This window comes from Aquila chrysaetos, chromosome 8 (genome assembly GCF_900496995.4).
Source record: "Aquila chrysaetos chrysaetos chromosome 8, bAquChr1.4, whole genome shotgun sequence".
Taxonomy (NCBI): domain Eukaryota; kingdom Metazoa; phylum Chordata; class Aves; order Accipitriformes; family Accipitridae; genus Aquila; species Aquila chrysaetos.
The window spans coordinates 41436007-41455589 of NC_044011.1; the positions used below are offsets into that span (position 1 = coordinate 41436007).

The 19583-nt window shown below is 63.0% G+C and overlaps 1 protein-coding gene across 5 annotated transcripts; it reads right to left on the reverse strand.

Moving 5' to 3' along the window:
• Positions 1–446: 446 nt before the first annotated feature.
• Positions 447–18664, reverse strand: MCAM (melanoma cell adhesion molecule). 5 transcript variants are annotated; one of them, XM_041125101.1, is made up of 16 exons: positions 17472–18664; positions 6914–7041; positions 6593–6803; positions 6414–6484; positions 6222–6309; positions 5854–6033; positions 5639–5766; positions 5312–5474; positions 5102–5223; positions 4643–4781; positions 4401–4522; positions 4166–4301; positions 4015–4032; positions 3287–3428; positions 2736–2853; positions 447–1913 (listed from the first exon to the last, which is right to left on the reverse strand). In XM_041125101.1, the coding sequence occupies exons 2-16, from the start codon at positions 7013–7015 to the stop codon at positions 1884–1886; spliced, it is 1770 nt and encodes a 589-aa protein (XP_040981035.1). In that variant the 5' UTR covers positions 7016–7041; positions 17472–18664; the 3' UTR covers positions 447–1883. The 5 variants fall into 5 exon arrangements, with proteins under 5 accessions (XP_040981035.1, XP_029877946.1, XP_029877947.1 ...); XM_030022086.2 differs by lacking the exon at positions 17472–18664 and adding an exon at positions 11917–12055; XM_030022087.2 differs by lacking the exons at positions 4015–4032; positions 17472–18664 and adding an exon at positions 11917–12055.
• Between the last annotated feature and the right edge of the window lie 919 nt (positions 18665–19583).

Genomic DNA, 19583 nt, shown 5'->3' on the forward strand with positions numbered 1-19583 from the left:
CAGTGAACAGAATACGTTTTCCTGCCCTAGCCCCAGTGCAAAGGCAGGTTAAGCCAACACTGTTCTGCTGGCTTCATCTGGGAAACAAAGGGCCATTTCTGGCACAAGCCACACCACAGCAGCATGTGCAGCTGCAGGTGCCTTGTTGAGAGCAGCCAGGCCAAGACCCTGGGGCAGCAGCCACCAGCTCTCTCCAACCTTCAGCGGTGTCCCAAGTGCCGGAGGCTTGAGCTGACACTCATCTGCGATTTAAGCCCGTTTCCTAGCTGAAAGTCGCACTGCTGTGGAAGCAAACCTAAACGTGGGAGTGTGCAGTGCCGCTGTGCTGGCCTTGGTAACCAGCTCCTGGGGAAGGGAGCCTCGAAATCGAGCAGGGACAGGGGAGACACACTGCCCTTACCTTCTTCATGGGGCAGCTGCTAGCAGGAACAAACTCAGAACCAGGCTTTGAACTTTGTACTTTATTTTCACATATATAAAAAAAACCTTGCGAGTATCAGACAAAACTTCTGGAAATTTACACACAATCCAACAAAAATATATATAAACCAAAGCTTTTGCTTCGACAACACTTGTAGCTCATGAGTATAGCTCACTGCTTGTTAGGCACTGGCCACCACGCTGCTGCACAGCTCCCTGCTACCAGCAGAGGATGCTGGGGGTGCGCGAGGGGACACCTCTCCTGTCACCCGGGGTTAGCCTCAGCCCCTTGCCCAAGGGCTGGGGGGACATAGGCTTGTGGACAGCATAGCACTGAGAGTAGTGACTTTGGGGAAAAGAGAGGCTGCAGGGGGCTGATCTCTCTAGGAGAAGGCAGGAGAGCAAGCCATGTTTGCAGGCGGAGGGCTGGGACAGGCCACGGCAGCAGAAGCTAAAGGCAGGCTGCTTGGCCATCTTCCCTCTCCACCACTCACCTGTTGCAGCACCAGCCTGGCTGTGGGGCCAGGGGTGCCACCAAAGCACAGCAGTAAATCAGTTTTACCTGGGGCTGGTAATTGTTCAGCACAAAAAAAACCCCTGAGACATCACCAACTGGCCCTGGCCTAATACTTCTTAGTTTTACATTTGGGGGAGGCTTCGGGACCAGCTGTTGCCAGCAGCTGTGCAGCCCCCCCCCCAAAAGCAATCCAATTCCCTGGGGAGTGGGGAGACGGAAAGCCTCCCCCTCACGTCAGCAAAGGCTACGCTACAAACCAGAGAACCTAAGCCCTTGGTCCGTCATATGCCCGAGAGATGGATGCCCCTGTTCTTGCTCTGCCAAGTACTCGCCTCCGGTAGGATCACAGCTACCCATCATGGAGCTCCCTACCTGCACAGCACTGCCAGGACCTGCTGGGCTAAACTAACAAGACATGAAACAGTTCAAAGAAAAAGCAAAGCACTAACACCTCCCCAGCAGCTGGCAAACACTGCTCTAACACACCACTTCCATTCTTTGCTCATCTAACCTGCACACAGCTACATCTAAGGTGCCTGGGACATCCCAAAAGTAAAAGTAACATTTCACCAGCTTTTCTGAGCAAGTTTAGGGTAAAACACATCAAAACCTTCCCACACACATACAGGACAAATCTCCTGAAAAAGCCTCAAAAACCTTCCACCAGGTAGCTTAATGGGATATTTCTTTCTAATATTGCTGTTGGCTTCTCTGTAGTAGTAAGCAAGTCCAGCTTTGCTGCTGCTGCTAAGTCAACAACCTGCAAGCCCACGGTTGAGGTAACAGATAGGTGAGTCAAGGGGGTGTCCCCCGCATGTTGGGGCTCAGCACTGGGATGCAGTAATCGTCTCTGGCCGTGCTCCCCAGGTACTGGAGCAGGGGTGGGACAAGGCAATCCAAGAGCAGGAAAGGTTTGAAGGAAGAAAGCACTTAGTAGATTCCCTCTCTAGTTTCTCAGATCGATGTATTTCTCGCTCTTCAGTCCACCAAAACAGAAAGAGGAGGGGGAAAAAAAGTATAGTTAGAAGTGAACATAAAACCAGGTTCTCCACTTCAGGTGTCTGTGTGACAGACAGCAATGTGATGGGGGAGAGCCACTGCCCCGGGCCACCCTGCAGTGGCTGAGCATCCACCCAGGGCAAGGGTTGAGTGCAAGCTGCAAGGGCAGCAGGACTAGGGTAGGGTTATCTCTTGGCCTAAGGCAAATAAAACTGCAACGTGCTCAGGTGCTGCATCCTATGGCTCCGCAAGACACACAAGCCCTGCCTTAGCACAGTGACAGTCCAGCACCGATATTGTGAATACTTGCTCGAGCCTACAGTTTTTATTAACCCCAGGTGAGAGAGAAGCACACGGCCTGGGAGACTCATCTCATCCTGCACTGAGAGCTTTGGCTCAGAGATGCGAGAGCAGGGCCCATTCCTACAGCCTCTGCTCTGACTCCTGGCCAGAGATGTTTACATAGTTCCTTCTCCCGGGAGCATGGAAGGAGGCAGAGCCAAGCAGGCTGGGCCAGGGGCTGGCACAGAGCAGAGCTGCATGTGCGCAGGGGAGGGCTGCTCCTACGCCCTTGGAGCGGAGAGCCATGGCTTTGTCACCTCCCCTCTCTCCCACGGCCCCCCTCGAGCGCTGATGATGGATGATGGACGCCCATGCAGGATGGGGAGTGCTGGGAGAGGAGCTTGCAGAGAGGAGAAAAGCATTACCTTGATGCACCCCCCTACGCTCCTCATCTCCGCTCCCAGCCCCGGGAGCAGCCCTTCTCTGGGGAATGGCAATGCACGACGCTCTGTCCTACCTGGTCAGCGGCAGGTCTCTTCTCACCGTTGGCACCCTGCAGGAGCCCCGCCTCTTCGGAAAGTTTATCTGACTTAACTTCAACTACAATCTTGTCTTTACGTGCCTCTGGCTTTGTGCTAGGGGAGGGAGGTGACAATTTTGAGACACGTTTGCGATACCAAAGAGGGCACGTGGCTGGATGAACGAGGCCAAACCCTGGGGCTCCATCTCGGGGGATGCTCTGGAGCGGGGCCAGGGGTGAAAGAGGCTTTGCCTCAGTGAAAGCTTTGGGCTGCCCAGCCCCTCCCTGGGTAGGGGTCCCTTGGCTGCTCTACCACTCTGCTGTCCTCCTCATCGCCTCGCTGCATGGACAGGGTTAGCAATGCAGACCCTAGGCTGTGGGAAGCTGGAAGCACCGCTGAGACCCCAGCATGGTGCCCCCTGAGGCTGCACTATTGCCTCCCTCTGTGTTGGGCAGGGAGCAGCTGGTGCAATGAGATGGGAAGCATGAGTGATGGCAAGCACCTCTGGCCCCAAGAGCTCCCTGGGAGGGCGGGCGGCAGTGCTTACATGTCCTGTTTCCCAGCGCGGCCACACGGGATCTTGCCTTTCTTGTGAAGGAAGTAGATGACAGACCCCAGCACAGCCACCACGAGGATGCAGACGATGATCGCCACAATGATCACCCCTTTGCTCTCTGGTGTCTTTTGATCTAAACACAATGGGAGAGGAAGAAGTTAATGCCTGTCCCACCCTGATGCTCTCCAACTTCTGCATTACTGCACCCCCCTGGGAAGGATCCCTTCCCCCAAGAAAGCACCAGGGGGACTCCAGTTCACAGTGCTTCTCCAGTCCCCCGCAGGATGCAGAAGTCAGTACAAAACCACTCCGTTAGGGCAGTTTCTGTATGAATAAACTGCATTCTGCTCCCGGCTGCCATGCCCCTGTGCACCATAGGAAGATGGCTTCCAGGGTTTCCTGAAAGACATCAGGCCATCCCTTTGCTTCCTTGCCCAGCGGTCCTGAGCTGCAGGAAGCTGCCCTTGATGGCCTTACTGGGCTACAGGCTGAGGACAAGCAGGCAGCTTTCACATAGCTGCAGAAGTAGGTGGAGACAGAGCCGCAGCTTGGCCCCTGCAGCTTGGCAGGGAGAGGGGAGCAGAAAGAGATGCAGTGCAAGAGCCAGCAGCCAAGGCTCCCTCCCCAGGCCAGAAGTGAGCGTAACTCCCATTGGCGGCATGCTCCCACCAGACCCTGGGCTGATGGATGCACGCACCCAGCGTGGTCCAAAGACTTACCTTTTCTGATGGACTCCACTGGCAGAGCGGGAAGGGAGGGAAAGAGACAGAGCTCAGCCACGCCACGGCAGCACGGCACACGCAGCACCTGTGCGAGGGGGACTAACACTTCTCTGAGTTCCTAGGGCAGAGGGCAGTGCCCGAAACTCACCCAGTAGCTGGATGTGCTTCTCGCTGATACCCAGCGCGTTGGAGACCCTGCACATGGCTCCCGCCCGCAGCAGGTCGTGGTTCACACGCACCGTCAGGTTGCTGGCGATGTGCTGATTTTCAACATATTCATGAGCCTGCAAGGCAGGGAGGCAGCAAGGGATTCAGTGCCCGAGGCAACGCACAGCCCTTCTGAGAGACCACGGCCTGGACCCAGCACCCTCCCCAGCTCTCACCGTCCCGTTGACATTCCAGTGGACAGAGGGCCTGGGGAAAGCAATGGCCTTGCAGGTCAGGTTCACCACCTCATCCTGCCGCACGTACAGCGGGGAGCTGATGGCAACAATCCGCGGCTTCCCTGTGGGGAGGGCACATCAAGGACCTGTGGCTCTCGGGGAGAGGAACAGGGCCGATGCTGGGCAGGACGGGGCTCATCACTCTGGCAGGGCAGCACGTCCGCACACACGCCAGTTCTTACCCTGAACAGCCACAGCCACCTGCTTGCTCTGCTCCAGCCCCGGCACGCTTGGTGCAATCACCTTGCAGCTGAAGTTGCTGGAGGTTTCGAAGGTGAGGTTGCTGAGGAAGAGCTGGTTCCCTTCTCCGACCTTCCTGCCCTGTTGGGAAGGGATACCCCCCAGCAATGAGCCCCAAGCACCAGGCCCTTCTGCGCCCAGCTCCCCAGGCTCTGCAGCTGTCCCAAAGGGGCTCAGCCCTCCCTCCTACGCACAGCGAGAGATCCTGCAAGCACAGGACCTCCCTGCGGTACTGAACAGGAGGTGAAGAGATAGAGGTGGACAATGCAGGTCCATGGAAGGGGGAATCCTGCCCCTGTCCCCTCTCAGGAAAGACAGAGCAAGCTCCCGGCTCTGCCCAGTTTGCTGCAAAGCCCAGGCTCACTGAGCCTGAGCGCGACAGTACCTGAATGCCTGCTCACCTTCTCATCCCTCCACTGGTAGTCCAGGGCCACGGGGCTGTGGGCATCACAGCTCAGCCTCACACTATCCCCTTCCTGAAGGGGTGAAGACGGCTCCATCTTCACATGGACCCCTTCAATGTCTAGAAGAGGGATGGAGACCAGGGCAGGATGAGCAGGAGGGACGAGGCACTCACCACGAGGTCCACAGGGCCCATCTCCCCGCCTTACAGTTCACAACAAGCTCCACATCCTTCTCTAGCTGTCTCATATCATCCAAGTCCAGGGTCTGGCATCTGTATAGGCCGCTGCTGCTCTTTTTCACATCATGCAGGTTCAGCACACCACTGTTGGTGTCTGCCAGCGATGACAGGTCCTGCCAGCTGTCCTCCAGCTGCAAGCAGTGGGGAAAAAGCAGAGCCCTTAGTCCCACACAGGCACCCTCCATCCCAGTGTCTGCACCCCACTCCCCAGGGCCCTCCAGGCAGAGGACAAGGAACAGGCCGGGACATGAGATGTCTGCCAAGAGAGAGGTGCCCAGGTCCCCTCTGGCCTCACCCCTCTCTTATAGAAGCTGAAGACCGGTGCTGGGTTCCCGTCAGCCTCGCAGACCAGCTTCACGTCATCCCCTTCCTTCACCAGCGCCGAGGACGGCATGACCTGCAGCTTCACGTGTTCTGCAGGGTCTGGGGGAGGAGGGAGTGGGAAGGGTCAGTGCGGAGCCCCGCCACGGAGCACTGGGCGGCAGGCACAGCCCCCAGCCCCTGACTCACAGAAGACGGTGACGTTGACTCGCCGCGACTCCACAGCATGCCTCTGTCCCCGCAGCCAGTAGTGCACAGTGCAGTGGTAGAGGGAATTGCGGTCCTCCCGGGTGACGTGGGCAAAGAGGGTGCTGCTCACCGTGTACAGCCCGCTCGACTCGCGCGTCAGCGTGGCCGGGATCTTCACCACTACAGGGGACACAGCTGCTGTTCCCAGCCCGCGGGAAAGAGGAGGGCTCCCTTGGGAGGACAGGGCTCCTTTGGGCTGCCACAGGCTGCCAGTCCCCAGCCGATGAGGCCCTGGATAGCACGAGTGCCCCGGCTCCTATCCTGAGCAGCCAGGTGCGGTTCCCCATCCCCATCCCCATCCAACTCACTCTTCTCCTCCGGCTGCAGCTGCTCCCCATTCTTGTGCCACGTGATGTTGGGGGGTGGGAAGCCGTTCTTGCTCACGCAGTGGGCAATCTGTGGCGGCAGAGCGAGCCTTGAGCACAGGGTGCCCCCGTGGGGAGAGGGGAGCCTGGCACAGCTGGGAGCCTCCCTCCCCGCCGCGTGGGGCCTCTCCTCACCTGTGGGATGTTGCTGCTCTGCACGGAGATGCCTGCCAGGCTGGCCGCAATCTCAGGGGCCTCGGGGACCTCTGGAAAGAGAAGCCACCCCACGCGTATTAGGAGGGATGGGACGGGATCCCCCGCTGGCCCTACAGAGCGGATGCACAGCCGTGGTGCCCTCCTGCCCCATCACTCACTGTAGACGTGGAGCTCAGTGCGGTTCTCGCCCACGCCGTGGCTGCCCGCCCCGACCTGGCACACAAAGGTCCTGGCGTCCTGCGTCGTCACCCTGCTGATGGAGAGGGCATTGTCCTCCCCCACCGACAGCCGCCGCTTGTAGTCCACGTTCTCCTCCAGAATCTCACTGCCTATGATGCGGCACAGCCTCACCCGGTTGTTGCGGTCGATCTGCAAGGCGAAGTGTTGAGGCCGGGCTGATGGGGAGCCCGGGAGAAAGCCCCGGGCTAACTGCCACCCCAGTCCACCACCCACCACTCCTCTCCCAGGCCAGCACTCACGTAAAACCAGTTAATGTAGGTGTAGGAACCATTTCCAGGGATGTAGAAGTTGCACTCGATCCTGGCTGTGCCCCCGCTCTCCACTTCGACCACTGCCGGCATGGAGACTTCCAGCTTGCTGGCTGCAGCTGCGGGACAGAGCCCATCAGAGGCGGGAAGCACGGAGAAGCCCCCATGTCTGAGCCAGCGAGAGAGCCAAGCCCAGGCCTGTCCCCCCTCCATCCCTCAAAGGGCATGGGGCAGAGCTGTGTCCTGTGCCGGCATCCCCCAGGCACCACGTCCCAGCCCAGCGGGACTGCCAGCCAGGAGCACGGCCCTGCTCCCGCCACCACGCTGCCTTCTGCATCCACAGGGAGCCCGCGGGCTCAGGCCACCAACCCTGTTCCCAGAGAGGCAAGCCGTGCTCGCACCACCGGTCTCCCCAGGACACCGGGAGACAACCACCCACCCCACTGCTATTGCAGTCCCCGCCAGACCTGCCCTCCCCACGGCATCCCAGCCTTGCTGAAATGAGCAGCAGGGCCTGTGAGCCCCCAAATCCCTCTGCACACCACCGAGGTGGGGAGCAGCTGCACCCTGCCTGGGAATGGGTAAGGGAAGGGGCTGTGTCTCCACAGCCCACAAGCAAACAGATCACCTTGCTGGCTGCCTTAATCTGAGCCCAGGGTAGCGTTGATCCCCCTCACACCCCGGAGCACACATCCACACCTCCAGTCCAAGCCAGCATCCCAGACCAGCACCTACCACACCTTACTGGCCCCAAGGGCCAGGCAAGGATGTGTCAGGAGGTTAGCAGGGGAAGGGACTGGGTGCTGGAGACTGAAGCTGGCAGCGCAAAGGCTGCACCTTCCCGTGGCCCAGGACAAGAGCCCTGACGTCAGCCTGTGTGGCCCCTGCAGCGGCCCCGGGAGCTGGGACATGAATGAGGCGCTGTGTTCCTCTGCAGTGGCATGGGGCACACAGGGCAGCAGCTCAGGAGGGGTGCCCCAGCCAGCTGCAGCTGCCTGCTGCTCCCTTCTCCCTTCTCGGCAACAGAGCCCTTTGGGGAGGCAGCATACCCCCGACCACCACAGCCATGGTGCAGCCAGGACTCCCAGGTCCCTCTCCAAACTCCGACCCTGCCACCTGGACAGCAACCGAGAACCCAGCAGTCAGAGCATCCACCCCTGCAGCGTACCCAAGGCAAGCCCCTCGCTGCTCCTCTGCTCCCTGCCCATAAAGCAAGCCCAGCACTGCCTGCCCATAACATGGGTGGCACCAGGGATCCGCATGCCCGCTGAGCGGAGCCTGTCCACCCCGGCACCCCACCTTCCCTCCCAGCCCAGCTGCCCGCTCGCCTGCAGCAGTAATGGAGCTCCTGGCCACGCTCCAGAGCGGCAGGGGAAGGTAATGGCTATCGATCCAGGACAGGGAACAGAGCAGCTTCCCAAGGGGCTGGGGGCAGAACTGCCCCAGCCAGGCATGGCAGAGACAAGGGTTGCGTCACAGCAACGCTGGGAGTGCCATCGCCGCCAGCCCTGCAGGTGCCAAAGCAGGGGGGTCTCCAGGCCCTGGGCTGGCAGGCAGCCCTGCAGGAGGGGATGGCGGTCTGTCCCCCAGCAACAGGGCCAGCTGGCTGGGCACCCGCAGCCCAGCCCAGGTATGGGAGCTGTGGACAAGACGCTGGAGGAAGCCAGCTGTGTCAACAGCTCCCTTGATAGTAGTGCTTGGTAACAGTCACAGAGCCTCGCAAACGAGGCAACTTCAAAGGGCAATGCCGTGCCCACAAAATACTCTTTGTCTGGAGCGGGTACACAGTGGCAGAGCCTCAACATGCAGCCAGGAGCCCTTGTGCCACACCAAAAGCCCCGGCTCACAAGACTAGCCACCTCAGGGCGCCCCAACAGCCAGCTTTTGGTCCTCACCCATCCCAGCAGCACAGCACAGTTGGCACTAAGCAAAGGTGGATGAGCAAAGCGCTGCACAGGAAAGGAGGTGCTAGAAAAACAGGTGAAAGCCCCAGAGATAAGCATGCACTGGGGTCAGGAAACTGGACTGAGCACACACAGGAACAGATTACTTTGCACCGGAGGCACCTGCCCACCTGCACGGCCACGACTTGGCTGCCTGGTGCAGCTGAGCACCTGCAGACTTGGGCAAGCCTGGGGCTGGGATGCACCCCAGCTGCCCCCCTGCACCCTCCCCTGAGCCCTGACACTTCTGGGCTGCAGGCAGCCAAGCCAGGCTTTGCCCTCCCCAACGCTTTTAGACCTTCAGCATGGGCCCCAGGCAGAGCCAGCCCCTGGGAGAGGGAGAGCTGCTGGCCCGTCCCGCTGACCCCCTCGGCATGAGAGCCCTCATCCAGGCAGCTAAGCAGCCAAAACCATGAGCTCAGAGCTGGAGAATGGCTGGCATCTGGGGCTGGCATGAGGCGCACATCCCTCCCACCCATCCACTGCCCTTGAGGAGGTGGACACGGATGCTGCAGCCCCCACGCTGCCTGCAATAAGGGCTCACTGCTCCCCACCTCCTCTGGGGCAGGCTGGATACTAGTCCTCCCTCAGGCTGGAAGGAGCACCCAGCGACACCGCCAGTGCAGCTAGCAGGGGGCACAAGGCTCCCCACAACCCTGGGGACACAAGGCTTCCTCCCGCAGCTCCAAGACCCCACAGCCTGCCAGGTGAGCGGGCAGGCTAGAGAGGCACTGGGTGCAGGCACCCTGGCATAGCAGGCTCTGGGGACATGGCAATCCTCTCTTGCGCCCAGCACAGCTGCAGACCCCAGTTCGGTGGGGGAACCTGGGCAGGGCCGGACACCCATCGGCCGTGCATGGAGCAGCCCAGCTGCAGAGCTGAGCTCCAGCCTGCACCGTGCACCCCAAGCGCCTGGCACAGCTCCAGTGGGAGACCTAGAGATCTGGAGAGAACGCCTGCAGCAAGCAAGCAGGGAAGGGAGGAGAGCCCCCGTGCCTTTCCATCTGGCTGGCGGACAGCCGGCCGCCAGCCAGAGCTCCACAAGAACAAAGATTTGCTTTTAGAGCCGGGGAAGGGGGTGGAGAGTAGCACAGCCCCTCTGCCAGCCTCCTGCGGAGCCGAGGTGTGTGGGGAGCCGGCAAGGAGTGTGGCTGCGTTGGCGGCGCAGAGCCCCCAGCACTGAGCCCCCAGCACAGAGCAGCGAGAGGAGGGGTACCACAGGGGTCTGGAGCCACACGTGGGATGCCGGAGGTTTCCGCGGGCTTCTGTTCCCCTCTCAGGGAAACCGGCTGCGGCCAGATCCCGCCTGCTCCCAGCACACACACACACACACGCTGCCCTCCTCTACCTTGGCAAGGCCACCCTTCCCACACAGATCCCTGAGCTGGGGTGCCCCAGCACCCACGGAGCAGGATCACCTGCACCCCTTCTTCCTCACAGAGAGGAGAAACAGGGTGCAGAGCCCCAGCCCTGCAGCAAGCAGGGCCACCGCTACCAGCGCCCAACAGCCTCCGCCCCTGCTGTGCTGGGGACGGAGAGAGCGCCAAGGCTCTGCTGCAGCAGGGACCGGCACCTTGCACCCCCAAACCAACCCCACCACCCCGTCAGGACCCAGCCACGTGCGCCAGGAGAGGAAAGGCTCACAACCCCAGCCCTGCAGCCAGCTGACAACATCCACGAAGACCTCTCCAACAGCCAGAGACTGCAGTGCAGAAGGGGCCGGGGTGGCACTGGCAGCCCCAGTGCGGGCTCAGCCCCCCGCCCCGGCGGCACGGTGAGCCCCCCGCTCCACCTGGGAATGACTTGGCTGCGGCCCCTCATGCTTCTGGGAAGCATCAAGCCTTTCGCCGCGGCTGGGCTTGCAAACACACCAATGCCGCCAACCAATAAACTCGCCGCTCGGCACATGTGCTGTGAGGAAGGGGATCCCAGCACCGGCCGGGGGTGGAAGCAGCCTGCCTTTGGCTCGGGCACTCGGCTCTCCCGCGGAGGCAACGCCTTGGCCAGATGAGCTTCCCCAGCGCCTGGGGCCACCTCCACAGCGTGGCTGGGCAGGGACAAGGCGAGAAGGCGGCAGGGAGCAGCCAGCGCACCGGGGCCGCTCCCTGGCCCCCGGCGAGGGGAGGGCGTACTGCCGGGAGCAGGGCAGGGCAGGAAATGCAGCCCCCCCCCCCCTCCCCGAGGGTACAAATGGACTGGAAAGAGGATAAAAAAAGAAAGCGTGAAAAAAGCCAAGAGAAACACAGCGCTCGGGGAAAAAACTCCTTAGAAGGAAAGGGGTGGATGCTTCCTAAGAGCACGACCAATTCACCCAGCTGCACACTGAACACACGTGCGGGCACCCCTGCACCCTGCCCCTCACGCCCTCGCCTCTGCCCCACGGAGCACGGCCCCAGGAGCCTGCCTTGCACCCGCCACCCTACCTGGCCACAGGGCCAGCCTCCCCGGGGACGCGGAGGCTAGCCCTCGCCCTCCCCCTCCCCTGCCTTAGGGGGGGCTGCAAAAGGCTCCCGAGAGCAGAATGGGGCACTCCCGGCTGCCCCACGCCCAGACCCACCCCCGCCGCCGTCGCGGAGCCCCGGGGACGTGCAGGCGAGGACAGAGGCTCGAGAGGGCTGCTCCCACCTAGGCTCCCCCGGCACCACGATTTTAGCATTCCTGGCCCCAAGCCAGGCAGAGTCCGAAGGGCGTGAGCTCTGCTGGCTGCCTGCCCTGGCCCCCGAGCGGCTCTGCAGGGAAGACCCCGCCGGCTGCCGCCCCTCGGAGCGCGCAGCCCGGCGCCGGGAAGGGACCGGGCAGGGGCAGGGGCCGGCAGACCCCAGCACGGCACGGCACGGCACGCCCCCCCCCCCCGCTGCCGGAGCGGTGGCCCGCTGCAGCCCGGCGCCCCCCGGGCAGCGGCGAGAGAGGGGCCGGCAGCAGTACGGGGCGAAAGGGCATCCCCAGCCCAGGGACGGCGGAGCCCCGCGTCCCGTCCCGTCCCGCAGGCGGTTGCACCCGCGGCCCCCGCCCGCCCCCCGGCACCGACGGGCCGGGCCCAGCGCTACTCACCGCAGCAGAGCAGGAGGCAGCAGCCCCAGCCCAGGGCGAGCCCGGCCGCCCTCCGCCCCCCAGCCATGCCCGCCGCTGCCGCCGCCGGCTGCCCGCGACTGAGCGGGACCGTGGGCTGACGTCAGGCGGCGGCGGCGGCGGAGGAGGAGGAGGAGGAGGAGGAGGAGGAGGAGGAGGAGGAAGGAGCGGGGCCAGCCCACCGCCCGCGGCCGCTTATCACCCCCCAGCGGCAGCCGGCCGTCCCGCCCCCCGACCTCCCCAACACCCACACCCACCCCACCCCACACACCGCCCCGGCACGGGCCGTTTTCAGGCATTTCCAGCTTTGCTGGAGGGGCTCGTTCCAGCTTTGTTCGCCGACCTGCAATCTGCCAGGTCCTGCCTGCCCGGGCTTGCACAGGCTGATCGGAGCAGACTGCGGGGCGCCGGAGGGAGGGAATCGCTAGCAGACCCAGCGGAGGGGGCAGAGGTGTAGGGTCGGGCCGGATTCCACAGGGGCTTGGGGAATGCCGGGAAGGGGGACAGTCCCTGAGAATCCCACTTCCAGGGGTCAGTGGATCCAGCTGGCGGTGCCTTGGGGCAGGATTTTCTGACCCGCTCCCCTGCTCAGCCCCGCACCGCCCCAAAGCCCAGCCACAGCTTCTGGGTTGCCTTTGAACCCACACAAGCGGGCTCAAAAATCAGGGGACCAAACCTCTCTTTGTCATTGCCTGGGCTCTGAGAGGCACCTGGGGAGGGGACTGCGGGGTCTTCAGGGAGCAGCAGGGACGCGAGGGTGGTGCCGTCCCAGGCAGGTCACCCGGGTCCGCAGGGTTTGCGCCCCGGGCCCTGCTCCGCCTCAGTCTCCCCACATGCGGTGGCCCCAGCCCCGCGGGGAGGCTCTCTGCAAAGCCCCGACCCTGTCCCCGAGGCAGGGCCCCAGGGCACGTCCCCCCCCCCCGGCTCCGTGGTGCACAGCAAGCCGCTGCCCGAGCCCCCGCGCAGCTGTTGAATGGGGCGGCTGTGGAAAAGCCGTTAGTTGCGGTGGCCGGCCAGGCGCCGGCCAGGGGGCAGAGGGGCTCTCAGGGCTGCACAAGGCTGCTATTATCCAGGGGTAATCACCCAGCCCAAACAGCCCAGCCCCTAGGCAGGCCCCGCACAGGCCTGGAGGAGCGCAACAAACCTCCCCAGGTGGTGCGAGTTGCCCACAGCCAACCACGCAGGACCCCTGGGTCCAGCTCCCCGCCCCGTCGCAGCCTGGCTCTGCACCTCAGTTTCCCCCTGGGTCAATCGGAGCCAGAGGGGCTGTGTTGGAGGACAAAGCACTGGGGGGGGGGTTCTCCTTCAAAGCCCTTCTGCCTCCCATACTCTTGCTCTCCGTTCACACAGGACTCCTGAAGCTCGCTGACTCGCGTTCACCCCGCCTGAGGACAGGCCCATGGCTGCCCCAGCATCTCCCAGGAGCAGCGAAAGCGCTCTCCTCCAGCTCTCAGCCCAGGGGCTCTGAACCTTTGCATATTCTCTTCTCCCCTCCGCTTGCTTCTCCTGCAGCGTGAGCTGCTCTCCAGGCCCCGGGCAGCATGGGCTGCATCTCTCCAACCACCCTGAGCCGCTCTGGGGCGGGGTTGCAGGTTTTCCTGAGCCACAGCATTCCTCCCAGGCATCCCCAAGCTCCTCCCGTACCGCCAGCCCCTCCAGACCCAGCAATCCTGTGCTGGCCCCCAGCCCCAGGCCCGCTCCCCCACTGGTGCCATGCAGCAGCCCTTCCCATGCCCTTCTCCTGCCTCGTCTGCGTGCCAGGCCTGCCACCCCCCCCCCCCTCGACATTTTCCCAGCCAAATAGACTTGATGATTCACCAGAAATGATTAAATTTTTTCCCCATGAGATTAGCTGCTTAAAATGGCAATGCTGAGTGATAAGGCTTGTAGCCCTCGCATTGCCGGTGCAGAAGGGGAGGCCTCCTCCCAGGCGCCGCGTTCGCTGCAAGGAACAAGTGCAAGGGAGCTGTGCCATCATGCGCAGGCTGCTTGCGAGCTGCTCTCCAGCCCCACGGCTGTAGTGTGGGATGCTCTTGCAGACAAAGGTGGCAGGAGCTCCCTGTCTGCAGTGGGAACAGCCACCCCCTGAGAGGGTGCCCAGGCCTTGGGGACCCCTTGACAACGTCCTCACCACACTTTCCCTCCAAAGGGCAGGATGCAACACTTGAGGAGCCTCAGGCTCTGCTCCCCTTAGAAGAGGCAAAGGGATGTTCCATTTTGCACAAAAACCCTGTGATTTAAGCCCTGCAATTGCTACCCTGCAAGGAAAGAGGGCCTGAGGGGTCCCACTTTCCTGCGGGAAAGCAGCCACCAAGTCAAAAAAAACAAGTGGGAGAACCCAGATGACACACTGCTGATGCATTTTGTTCTGGTGCTAACTTTTATTCTGTGTTAAAAATAAAGCAAAATGTTGCTAATAAAACCTCCGCAGAAAATTCCCAGCAGTTGGAAAGGGCAATGCCCCTCCCTGGAGAAAACAGGCTAGCCAACCGCCGTGGTGGGGAGCATGCCACCCTGAAACAGCCTCCCGCTGTTACTGCAGCGGCTGTGCCTCCAGTTCTACTTTTCAGACAGTTTAACTTTGAAAAAACTCTTTTTTTTCCCCTACCGAACTAATGGTTCTGGGGAAGATGGGCAGGATTTGAAAGCAAGGCCCTGCTGCCCTCACAGCTGGCGTGAAATCCCCCCGCGGCGCTGTGTGCGGCACCCGGGGGGCTTGGGGGTCTCTGCGTGGGGAGCGCAGCGGGCTGGCCACCTTCATCTTCCCTCTCTGCTGCCTTATCTCACGCCTTCTTATTTATTTGCTTGCTTAATGGATTTGGCTTCAGCCCCCATTCACTGCTATGCAAACAAATAGTGTGGATTAGGCTCCCGTGTCCTGGTCCCACGCACACAGCCAGGGTGGGAAGGTCAGGGCTCCCACGTCCCCCCCCCCAGCTGAGACACGGAGCCGCTCTCACTCTGACAGCCGAAGGAATACGGGTGTCCAGGGCCCCCACGGCTCCCAGCGCTCTCCTCCTTCCACCCTGCTGCTATGTCTCAGGTGAGAGGCTGTGCCCAGGCAGGTGGCTCTGCCCCAGGGAGCGGTGGGGCTTGCCGGCCCCTGGCAGAGCTGCCGGACAGCCGCTCCTCTTTGCTGGAAACCTGGGGACTGCAGGACAGCTTGCGGGCACACCCTGCCCCGGGCAGGGCTGATTATCCTGGTGTTATCTGAGCATCGCAGGTTGCAGGCACGATCTGGGAGTGTGTAATTGCATTTGCCTTTCTCTGGCTCCCGCCGAGCCTGGCTCTCCGCAGCCAGAGGGGAGCGACGGCCAGCGTGCAGAGGAGGCATGGGGCCTGGGGCTGAGCACAGGCTGCATCCCAGCACACATCTCAGCCCCTTCCACCTTTCCCTGCTCTCCCAGTGAGACCCCTGGGGCTCGGCTGGGTCCTGCCAATGCTGCTGGAGGGAGCTGGTGCCAGTGTGGGCCGTGCCGGCAGGCAGCACTCTGCTCTGCTGCCTGTGCACACCCTGACGTGCTGCTCAGCATGCCCCAGGTGGGGATGGGCACCCTGTGCCTTCCCCAGCCCCTGCAGCCCCCAACCATGCCGATGGGGCCCAGAGCAGCCCGGGTGGCTCAGGAGGGGTCTGCAGGGTACCTGGGGTGCCCTGTGTGCCAGCTGTCTTCCAGTACGCTCCCTGCCTGTGCCGGTGAGCAATGAGCTGTCGGCTGGTGCCGGCTTCCTGCGCAGCTCCAGGGTGGATGAAAGGCAGCCGTGCGGGGCGGAAGACGGCTGCTGTGTCCGCCCAGGCCTGCACCTCTTCACACAACACCGTCAGGGCCGAGAGGGACCCTGCTCCCCGGGGAAGGGACGGGATGCGGGCCAGGGCCGTGCTTTCCCACACCGCCCAGGAATGGCCAGCCGCTTCCCCGCCGCCGGGGCACAGCAGTGCTGAGGCTCACTACCTCTGGGCAGAAACCCCCCAGGGTACCTTCCCACTGGTCCCTGGTGCTGCATTTTAGGGTGCTTTAGAGCTCATGCAACGCATTGCAGTCTGGGGTAAGTACAGGGACCTGCCTGGGCTGTCTGACCTCTGGCTCCCCATTCCCTGGGTGAAAGACCACGAGGGGCGGGGTATCAGATGTGCCATGAGGGCAAAGCTGCCTTGGGGTACCTCCACCATATCTCTGGCCACCTCTGGGAGCCCTCTTGGATGCCTCTGTCGTACAGCTCAGGAAAAAGCCTTCTTCCACCCCCCCCTTCCTCGGCTGGGCTCCCAGCGGCTTCTTTGTGTCTCTCCTCTCCTTCCTCTCCTCTTCTGCAAAGCCTTTATGTGGGGATTATTAACCATGGCTACGGGGCCTTTGTTTAGGAGCGGGAGCCGGGTGAGGGGCTGGGCGGGTGGAAGAAGGAAGGACGTGAGCGGAAGGGGGAAGGAAGGTGACATCTGGATTTCTGTGCCAGAAAAGCGCGATCTCCCGGGGCAGCTGCGCAGAGATGGCAGGGTGCTCAGCGGATCCAGAGCAGTGGCAAAGCCCCAAAGAGGAGCCAAGCTGGTGAGGGTCACCCAGCCCCACGTCATGCAAAGCACAGGCATCTGTCCCGGTGATGATGCCGCTGTCAGAGGACGGACCCAAAAGCCCCAGGGCTCCAGCTCCCCTGCGAGGGCTGGCTTGTGGCGTGCGAGTGACAGGGGCTTGGTCATGCTCCGCAGGGAGCAGCTCAGGGGTGGCGAGGAAGGCTGTGGAGCCATGCAGCCCTCCCCTTGAGCCCTGCCCTGGGGGCCGGACCCCCTCGCTGTGTGTGGGGTGGACGGACAAGGATAGCTGGGGGAGCGAGCACGCCTGGGGAAACCTTAGCCAGTTGACGGCCACCGCCAAGGCGCAGGGGGAGGGAGTCTCCCACCCAGGGCTGGCCCGTCACTCGACATCCCAGGGGTACAGGCTCCCCACGACCCAGAGCAGGTGCAGCCCCGGGACAGCGTGCAAACAGCCACGTACCGTCCTCTCGCTCGCATGTAGGGAGCCGGGCTGGGCTGGTCACGTATGCGTCCCAGCCCTGGTGCAGTGCCGCCCTGGTGCGAGGGCAGGCGCTGGGGCTGGAGCTGGTTGGGATGGGGGCTGATGGGGCAGCAGGGGGAAGCTGGGAGCCCGGGGACAACTATTTATAAACCGGCCTTTTCCTTCGGAAGACTTCCGAGTTCGTCTCCCCCCCAGCACCAGCCGGAAAAAGGCCCCATTGTCTTGGCACCAGATGGGCCGGGGCCGGGCGCTCGCCCACACAATGGGGTGGATTATGGGCCCGGCCGGTGGGGGTCCAGCAGCAGGATGCCCGGGAGGAGCAGCTGCCGCCAGCACCCGTGCAGCAGCCCCGCGGCGTGGGCTGCCCCGCGGCGTGGGCTGCCCCGCGGCATGGGCTGCTGGGCCGAGAGGGAGGCAGGCGGGGGTCCCGGCCGCGCTCATTTGTCACCTCTGCTAACGCCACAGCTCTCGTGCCACGGCTCCCCGGAGGAACGGGCGGGAGGAACGCCCCAGCCCTGCACTCCACGTTACCCAGCTTTCCTGGCTCGCTGCGGTGTCGCTGAGCGGCGCGCTCCTCACAGCCAAGAAAGGGAGGAGAAGCCAGCACAGGGGCCCAGCATCACCCCCAGCGCTTGCCTGTGGCCCCAGGCGGTGAAGTCTTCATCCCGGCTTTGTCTGCAGGTCTTGGGGCTTCCCCGGGACAGCTCATTAGGAGCAACTGCAAGAAAGCATAATGAGAGATCAGTCCCAGGCAGGTGGTGAGGCCAGCCCAGCTTTGGGGGAGCCCCTCTCGCACCCATGGGCTGTGGATGATCCCTTCGGAGGGCTTTGGGGAAGGCTCCCTGCTGCTGTGAGGGCACAGGGAGTAGGAGTGAGAGCAGACAAGGGCTGCCTGGGAGAAGGCAGCAAGCAGAGTGCAGTCCCCGTGCTACCCCACGCCACTGGCCCTGCACCCTGCTCGGCCCCACAGCATCAGGGACACGCCAGAACACCAGGGCCCAGGGGAAATGTGGGGCTGGCCAGGCTGAGCAGGGATTTCTCCTTGCAGGACTTTCCCATGGAAGAGGACTCGCTTTTCCCAGGGCTGTCTGGCTGGGCTCCAGGAGAAGAGAGATATCCCAGCTCTGTTTGTGGGGAACCACACAGACCTCCAGAAACACGGCGGGCAGCCCTTGTGCTCCCACTCTTCCACCAGTCTGCAGGGCGAACAAAGGCAGGGAAGGTGCCCACTGCCAGGGACGCTGGGGGACATGGGTGCCCTCCGGCTCCCAAGCCTTCTCGCGGGCTCTCCCTGGCAGCCCTGGTCATGTGGCACACAGGGTGGATGCTGGCGGCTGTTCCCTGCCAGCAGGGATGCGTGCGGTGGGGGATACCATCACCTACACCTCCAAGGCTAGGCAAAGGCCAGAGGAAGAGCAAGCCACGCCATCCTGGAGCCGAGCCCGAGTGGGGACAGGGGACTTTCCTGGAGCGGATGCACCGGAATAAGCTATTGTTCCAGCCTGGCCTGCAAGCATAGGGGCTGCAGGCACCCGCTGCCACGCTGAGGCACCTGCCCGGCCCTCGACAAGGGCATCTTGAGGGGACCCGAGGTAAGGCTGCTGGCAGCACCCAGGAGGACCGTACTGGCTGGCTTCTCCCAGGCACCAGGGCTGCTGGGGGTCTGCAGGCGAGGGCACCCTGAGGACGGTCCCAGCTTCCCCGGGCCAGCTGTGAGTGTGCTGGGAGCGCTGGCGTGATGCCAGCAGGACCCGCACCCCAGAAACGCTCTTCCTGCTTGAGGGCAGCGGCAGGGCAGGACGTGCCCATGCAGCAAGGGCCCAGGGAGGCAGGGGAAGATGCTGGGGCTGGGGAAGCTGCATGTCCCCCTGCAGAGGAAGGCCCGGAGGGAGCCGTGTCGGTCCCCAGCACCATCTCCCAACTCCGTGGCCGCAGGCTGTGCTTCCAGCCCTTTGTCTGCCTCAATTTTCCCATTCCACTGCCACACGCAGCCTGTTCCCAGCCAGTCTGCTGGGACCTGCCCAGGGTGTGATGCAAGGCACCCTTAGCGCTGCTAGCCTGGCCCCAGGCTCCACACAGCCTGGATCGCAGAGCACAGGGTCCTGATCCCCCCTCAAGCGTGTTGGGCTCCAGAGAGCTCCTCAAGCACTGTGACACCCAGCCTCGGGGTTGTTCCCTCCCTCCCTCTGCTTCCAGCTAAAAGCCACAAGGACATAGTGGCTCCAAGGGTCGAGGCAGCCCTACGGCTGGTTTCCTCTGGCTGCTCTGTTTTCCCGAAATGCGGGGCAGCTAGCTGCCCGGCTGCAGTGAGCTCAGCACCGGGAAGGCAGCTCAGAGGCATGATGCAGCAGCAGCCCCGCGGCCGGGCTCGGTGCCAGCGCAGCCGGTGCACTGCACGGCCCCTGGCCGGCCCTGGGTCTGTAGGCAGGGCTGCCTGCAGGGCAGGCAGGCAGGGGTGCACACACATCCCGGGCTCCTGCGCCCTCACGGTGGGCTGTGGTGGCCCCGGGTAGCACCAGTGCAGCCTGGTTTATGGCAGAGCCCTGTCTACCCTGTGCCTAATGAGCACGGAGAGCCTGATGAGGGGAGAGGGCTCACAAGAGGGGCCCGTCCTGTCCTGCTGCTGACAGCTGCCCCCCGGCA

What these genes read in the sequence shown, in the direction of transcription:
- MCAM (XM_030022086.2), bottom strand. Translation starts at nt 11,983, where the DNA reads ATGGCTGGGGGGCGGAGGGCGGCCGGGCTCGCCCTGGGCTGGGGCTGC. An exon ending in CACTGAGCTCCACGTCTACA is followed by an intron (nt 6,485 to 6,592) that starts GTGAGTGATGGG and finishes TTCTCTTTCCAG; the next exon opens with AGGTCCCCGAGGCCCCTGAG. An exon ending in CGCGCTGGGAAACAGGACAT is followed by an intron (nt 2,854 to 3,286) that starts GTAAGCACTGCC and finishes TCCCTCCCCTAG; the next exon opens with CACAAAGCCAGAGGCACGTA.